This window comes from Hirundo rustica, chromosome 24, assembly GCF_015227805.2.
Source record: "Hirundo rustica isolate bHirRus1 chromosome 24, bHirRus1.pri.v3, whole genome shotgun sequence".
Lineage (NCBI taxonomy): Eukaryota > Metazoa > Chordata > Aves > Passeriformes > Hirundinidae > Hirundo > Hirundo rustica.
This window is the reverse complement of record NC_053473.1, coordinates 5,920,461-5,927,107: the sequence shown is the minus strand read 5'-3', so window position 1 is coordinate 5,927,107 and position 6,647 is coordinate 5,920,461. Positions and strand designations below refer to the sequence as shown.

Sequence of the window (6,647 nt, the reverse complement as noted above, 5' to 3'; positions counted from 1 at the left end):
CGTGACATCAGCAGAAAGGGGCCGAGATCCCGGCGGCGCTGGGGGAGGCGCCGCGCCCGGGGGTTTTCCCTCGGTTCCGCTGCTCTGCCGGGTGTCCCCGCCTCGGGGTCCGATGGGGAGCCGGGACAAGGTTCTCCTCCTCTGCCGGAGTTTGGGACTGACTTTTGGGCTCTCCTCTGGCTCAGAATCCTCCCCCTTCCTTTCTGCTCCCTCCCCGGGACATTTCATCTGCGTCCCCGCTGCGGGATTGTTGAGGGATGAGGACAAGGACCGGGCGGGGCTGCGGGCGGCGTCCCTGGAGCCATCCCGGATTCTCCTCTGCTGTCGTGGGGTGGGATAGGCGGATTTGGGAGGAGGGCCTGGGGTCCCTCCGAGGAGCTCTGTGTGGCTTCGCCTCCTTTTCCGGGCAGGAGAGGGGCAGGGTGGGAATCGGGAGCATTTCCAGCCCCTCGGTGCCACATCCCTGCAGCCCCCAGCCCCCAGGGGTCCCACCCAGCACCCACGGGCACCCCAGAAACAGCTCGAAGAGAGGGGACAGAGCCGGTGGCATCTGCAGGAGGTTGTGTTCAGTCAGGAAATGGGATTTGGGGGATCTCGGCTGCCCCCCATGGAGCAATCCCAGCGCCAGGCGGGTGCCCAGGGCTCTTTGGAGTGGGAGAACCTGCTTGGCCACGGCAAAGGCAGAGCTCTGCCTCCCGACGTGCCAGGACTGGTCCCGTGCCTTTGCCAAGCATTCTGTGGGGTTTGGGGTTTGCAGAGGGAGTGGGGTGTCCTTCACCTGTGAACCCTCCCTCATTCTGTGGGGTTTGGGGTTTGCAGAGAGAGCGGGGTGTCCCTCACCTGTGAACCCTCCCTCATTCTGTGGGGTTTGGGGTTTGCAGCGGGTGTGGGGTGTCCCTCACCTGTGAACCCTCCCTTGTCCTGTGGGGTTTGGGGTTTGCAGCGGGTGTGGGGTGTCCCTCACCTGTGAACCCTCCCTTGTCCTGCAGGGTTTGGGGTTTGCAGCGGGAGCGGGGTGTCCCTCACCTGTGAACCCTCCCTCATCCTGAACCAGCAGCCCCCCAGTTGCTGGTGGTCCCCCTGCCCGTATTCTGGGATCACTCCAAGACCACTTGCTTTTGCTTTTCCATTTCCATTTCCAGCATTTTTTCCAGATTTCCCCCCACCGTTACAGACCCTGATGGGATCTCAGGGAGGATCACCACACTCAGCAGGACAAACCCTCCTCCCCCTCCTCTCCAGGTGTAATTTTGGGACCTGTCTGGCCAGAAAAATCTGTTTTTCCCCCCAGAGGGCAGGCGCTGGGAGGAGCTGTGCTGAGGCAGGAGAACCCGAGCCAGTTCTCACCAGTGGTGGGTAAAAGGCTGACGTTTCCCTGCAGCAGCTCTCTCCTAAATCCCCGTTTTCAGCCCCTTTTCACCATCCCGCTTCACCTTTGCTCCTGCAGAGAGGATTTATTGCTCAAGCTCGCCCCACAGCCGCCTCTGTCCCTGCTGGTGGTTGCTCACCCCGTCAGATGATCGAAGCCTCTCCCCGCTGCTGGGGCCGGGCTTTGTGGTCAATCCCAACCTGCAGCTGCTGCCCACGGCCACTTCTGCTTTTGCCCGGGGGTGCTGCGCCCACCAGGGGACCTCAGCCTCAGCTCTGGCTTTCGCTGGATTTCACGGGAAAAAGGGGATTTTCCCAAAGCTCCCGCTCTCCCAATCCCCCCTGGGCTGAGGTTGTGCCGAGGCGAAGGCGGTGGGAGCAGTGGTGATGGCCAAGGCGTCCCTCGGCAGCTCCAGCCACCACAGCCTCAGTCCTGCCCTGGCTGCTCCTCCACGCCAGCAGTTCCGAGGAAAAGGCGTGGGTTTGTGGCCTGTGACTGTGAGGGAGGTGACAAAACCTCCTGGGGATGACACAGGCTGGTGGGGACAAGGACAGGACGGGCTGTGCCCTGCAGGGCTGTGGGGCTGGGGGAAAGGGAAGGAAGCAAAGGACATCCGAGTGTTCCCTGCGCTGCTCAGCCCCCTTGGGGACAGCAGGGTCGCTCTTTTTTGGGATGTTCTCATTTGTTTGAGCAACCTCCCCCCAGACAAACCCGTCAAGAGGGCACGGAATGGCTGAGATCCCAAAACAACAGCACCAGAGCAGTCCTGGAATGGCTGAGATCCCAAAACCACGGCACCAGAGCAGTGCTGGAATGGCTGAGATCCCAAAACCACGGCACCAGCGCAGTCCTGGAATGGCTGAGATCCCAAAACCACGGCACCAGAGCAGTCCTGGAATGGCTGAGATCCCAAAACCACCACAGCAGAGCAGTCCTGGAATGGCTGAGATCCCAAAACCACAGCACCAGCGCAGTCCTGGAATGGCTGAGATCCCAAAACCACGGCACCAGAGCAGTCCTGGGCAGGTCCAGGCCAGGCCAGCTCTCAGTGCCAGCGGCTGTTTGGGGACACCGGGTGGCCCCTGTCACGCTGGCTGAGCTCGATGCTCCCCCCAGCCCCTGGGCTCGTGCTCAGCAGCACCTTGGCGTGCTGAGGGTTAAGGTGGAAGAGGGACAGGAGACCTTTGTCCAGCTGCCCCAGCACCTTATCTGGGACCTCAGCGGGGGTGAAGTCAACACAGGAAACGTCAGAGAGCCCACACTGGTCAGCGGCACAACCAGCGCCCCTGGGCAAGGCTGAGATCTCCCTTTATTGCGAACCACGGGGCCCAGCCGCAGAGTTCACAACCAGATCCCGACAATCCCAGGGCTCCCCGAAGGCTGCTCCGCTCTGGGATGGACGGAGCAGCCACCAAGGCTGGGCTGGGACTGCTGGCCTCGCCTCAGGGTCAGCGGGGAAAACAGAGCAAAGGCCTGGATAAAAATAACCTTTCAGTGCTTCCCTTTCTCGCTGCCTCGGGGTGCGTGGCCCCTGAGCCACGAGCCTTGTCACACTCCTGTCAGTGAGTCACGCGTGCCAGCAGCCCCCCAAAACCTCCAGAGCCCCCCAGAGCCCCACAGACACTCACGCAGCCCCACACAGCCCCACACAGCACCCCAGACCCTCCACACTCTGAGCCAGGGCTCAGCAGCCGCTTTGCCCTTTCTGCAGGACCCACCAAGCACCATTGTTGTTGTCATCATAAATTCCCCGAGGGAATCCAAGCGAAATTGGTTGGAAATCACCATCACCGCTTGCTCCGGGAGTTTTGTGGCACAGAAAGAGCCCCAGGGTCTTTCCATCCCAGCACCAGCTGGGGAAAGGTGCATTCCTGGTGCTCCCTCAGCCCCTGCCCTGCCCACGGGGCCCTGGCATGCTCAGGGATGGCCAAATCCGCCTCCAGGGATTTCTGCTCCACCTGGGCAAAGCATCCTCTTCCTTCTGCCCCCGTGGGAATCCCAGGGAAGCTCCGGCCGTGCCACGGATCACCCAGGGAGGAGGGCGGGACACGGACAAGGGGGATCTGCCCCCTTTAGGACGCGCAGGATTTCTGCTGGGCTGCTGCTGACGGAAGCAGGAGAAGTTTGGGCTTATTAAAGCTTTTATTGGCTCAGGATTCAAAACCAGGGAATGCGCCGAGCAGATCACAGAGCTGCTCGAGAGGTTTTTATTTCACAGTGTCCTGGCGCGGTCTGAGCTCCTGCCCGGCCCTTCAGCTGCACCCCTGGGTGTCTCCATCCCCTGGGGACGCTGAGGGGGACGCGGTGCCACCCACCGCCCTGCCGAGGTCCGTTCCTCTCCTGCCCCGAGCGCCTCACAGCCCTAAGGGACGGCGGGGGCCAAGCCCACCATGTTGTTCCCCCGGTCGAAGACGGAGTAGAACTGACGGATGAAAACATCTCCCAAAATCCAGAGGGGTCCCGTGGGAGGGGGCACGTCGTTCCCCTGGAAGCCGCTGGTGCAGAAGGTGACGCCGTCACCGGACTCCTGGGGAAGGAGAGGCGGAAGGCTGGCGGTGGATCCGTGGAAGCGCCCAGGAAGGGTGGCGGAGCAGAGACCAGCGGGGTTTGTCACCCCTGGGGACGCAGCGCCAGCCTGGGCCGCCTTTGTGCTGGCATTTGGGGTGGAGGGAGGCGCGGCCGTACCACGAGGGTGTAAGCCTGGGCGCTGAGCGTGTAGGGCAGCCCGTTGATGGTGAAGGTCAGGTCAGGCATCGCGTCGAGGCTGCCGCACTCCACGGCGTACTGCAACGCGGCCAGAGCTCAGGGGCTGCCCGGGGGGGTCCCCTCCGGCAGGGAAGTGTCCCCACGGCTTCGTCCCCTCCTGTCCCCACCCTGGCTCTCACCTCCCCGTCCACGGACACGGCCCCGATGAGGTTCTGCAGCTCTCTGATCTCCTTGGTGGGGCCGGCGATGAGCGACGTGCCGGTGTCCACGATGGCCTGGCAGCCGCTGGCGCAGAAGGTCACCGTCCCGCCCAGCTGGATGCTGCAAGAGGAGCAGCGGGGCCTTGTCCCGCTCTGCCAGCGCAGCCCTGCCCTCCCTCCCTGCCCGGCACCACTCACTTGTCCAGCTGGATCTGCCAGTAGCCCTGCTGGGTCACCGGCACCCAGTTCAGGGTCCCCGTGAAGCGGGAGGTGTCAAAGCCCCCAAAAAGCACCTCTCCTCCCAGGGGGGACTCGGGGTTCCTGCAGGGAGGAGGAGACATGAGAGATTTCTGTCCGTTTAGCGTGGATTTACCCCAATTTCCTCCCCACAAATGCTGTAAGGCTGGAGGTCTGCGATGCTCAGTCTGGTACCAAAACCTCCTTCATTATCTCAGTAAAATATTTGTATTTTCACTCCTGCTCCCTAAAGCGCTGCCAGACTCCAACATCCCGGAGCAAAGCCCCTCTTCATTATCTCAGTAAATATCAGTATTTTCACAGCCCCTCCTGTTCCCTAAAGCACTGCCAGACTCCAACATCCCGGAGCAAAGCCCCTCTTCATTATCTCAGTAAATATCAGTATTTTCACAGCCCCTCCTGTTCCCTAAAGCACTGCCAGACTCCAACACCCCGGAGCAAAGCCCCGCGCGTACGAGCTCATGTAGACGGAGAAGATGGGCAGCTCCACCAGATTTTGGGCCATCATGTTGTCGAAGACGGGCGTGACCCCATCCACGGCCAGGGAGGGGTAAGCCAGCCCCAGGATCCCATCGAAGTCAGCGTCCAGGAAGGCTTTTCCCGGCTCGCTGATGCTCTCTGCAAACTGCTGGTTGCTCACGGTCAGACCCTCCACCTGCGGGGAGGGCGCGGGGTTCCGTGGGGCTGCCGAGCCCCGGGCACATCGTCCGGGGCAGGGCCACCCAAAGGTCCGGGGCAGGGCCACCCAAAGGTCACTCACGGCCACTTGGTCGGATCCGATGATGCCCGTCAGGCTCCCGGTGCCGTACTGGATGGAGAAGGGCGTCCCTATCACCTGGTAGCTGCTGGACTGGGTTGGCTGGAACCTGCTGTGCGTGGCTGGGGGAGCAGATGGGATCTGTCACCAGAAATGGATTTATTTTTTGCATTTCCCCGCAGCTGCCCCGGTGAGGCAAAGCGACGCAGCAGCGCGGTGTGACCAAAACTCCGGGCTGTGGGGGCTCTGCTGAGAGCTGTGTTGGGTTTTGAGAGGGGAGAAAGCCTCTCCCATTTCAGTCTGATGAGGGGTGCAAGGGCTGCTGAGGGCAGCGTTTAACGAGTGCCCAGACCAGCGCTGCTGTCCCCGGTCACAGGCAGCAGCAGCCCCAGGGGCTCGGTGGGATCCACTCCCATTCCCCAATTCCCTGGGCTCCGGGGCAGCCCTGGGGCTGCTCGGGGCTGCTCTGGTCCCACAGCAGCAGCCTGGGCTCTCTGGGGCTGGCTGATGGCTGACAGCCCCCTTTGTGCCCTGCTGAGCCCCCTGGATTTCTGTCACCTCCGTCAGAAGCCCTGGGGCTGGTGGCCCGTGGCCTGTCCGGGCTCAGGGGGTCCCCACTCACCGCAGGCTTTGCTGACACAGTAGACAGAAGGCACCCAGAGGTTGGAGGAGCCCGTGTCGAACACCACGGTGAAATTCTGGGGCGGGGTCCCGATGGAGATCTGCCCGAAATATTCCATCTGCCAAAAGAGGGGGAGCAGAGAGCGCCGTGAGCCACCAGCGCAGCCAGAAACGCCGGGGAGCCGAGCCTGGGGTGTCTGCGGGGCACGGCCGGGGCTCGGGGCTGGATCTGTCACCCCCACGCCGCGCCCGGTGGAATGAAGGACACAAATATCTAAGGAACAGCCACGGGGACTGAGGACAAAAGGCAGCAGGGAGCCCTGAGGGGACCCTGGTCACCAGGGAGGGGCTCTGGGGGATTGGGGAGTGGGATCCTGCTGGGGGATTCTCTCTCCAGCTCCGGCTGCTCCGTGGGGGAAAACGTGGAACCCGAATTTCGCGGAACTTGGATTTGGTGTAATCACAAAATCAGCGCCTGCCCTGAGTGCCCCCCTCGTCCTCGTCCTCACATTCCCGAGGACGAAGCGCCGGGCAGGCAGCGAGCCCTGGCACGCCGGGCACTGCCCGGAGCCGCGGGGGAATTTTGTGGGGGGAAGAGTTTGGGGACTTCTCAGGCGATCTGGGACCGCTCCGAGCCTCCCTGCTCACATCCAGGTAGTTGATGAGCGGCTCGTTGGTCTCCGAGAAGGCGGCGCAGTCCTCGGTGCTCGTGTCCAGCCCCCGCTGCGCTCTCCAG

General features: G+C 62.7%; 1 protein-coding gene across 1 annotated transcript; it reads right to left on the bottom strand.

Annotated features, from left to right (window-relative positions):
* Nucleotides 1–3,731: 3,731 nt before the first annotated feature.
* CTSE (cathepsin E) lies at nt 3,732–6,647 on the bottom strand. The gene is made up of 8 exons (XM_040085557.1): nt 6,560–6,647; nt 5,913–6,030; nt 5,294–5,412; nt 4,989–5,188; nt 4,474–4,596; nt 4,255–4,396; nt 4,055–4,153; nt 3,732–3,896 (listed from the first exon to the last, which is right to left on the bottom strand). Exons 2-8 carry the CDS (start codon nt 6,028–6,030, stop codon nt 3,732–3,734), a joined length of 966 nt encoding a protein of 321 aa, XP_039941491.1. The 5' UTR covers nt 6,560–6,647.

Excerpts from the sequence above, each read along its gene's own strand:
- CTSE (XM_040085557.1), bottom strand. The coding sequence starts at position 6,030 with ATGGAATATTTCGGGCAGATCTCCATCGGGACCCCGCCCCAGAATTTC. Across the intron at positions 5,189-5,293 it reads TCGGATCCGACCAAGTGGCC|GTGGAGGGTCTGACCGTGAG; the intron begins GTGAGTGACCTT and ends CCCTCCCCGCAG. Across the intron at positions 4,397-4,473 it reads TGGCAGATCCAGCTGGACAA|CATCCAGCTGGGCGGGACGG; the intron begins GTGAGTGGTGCC and ends CTCCTCTTGCAG.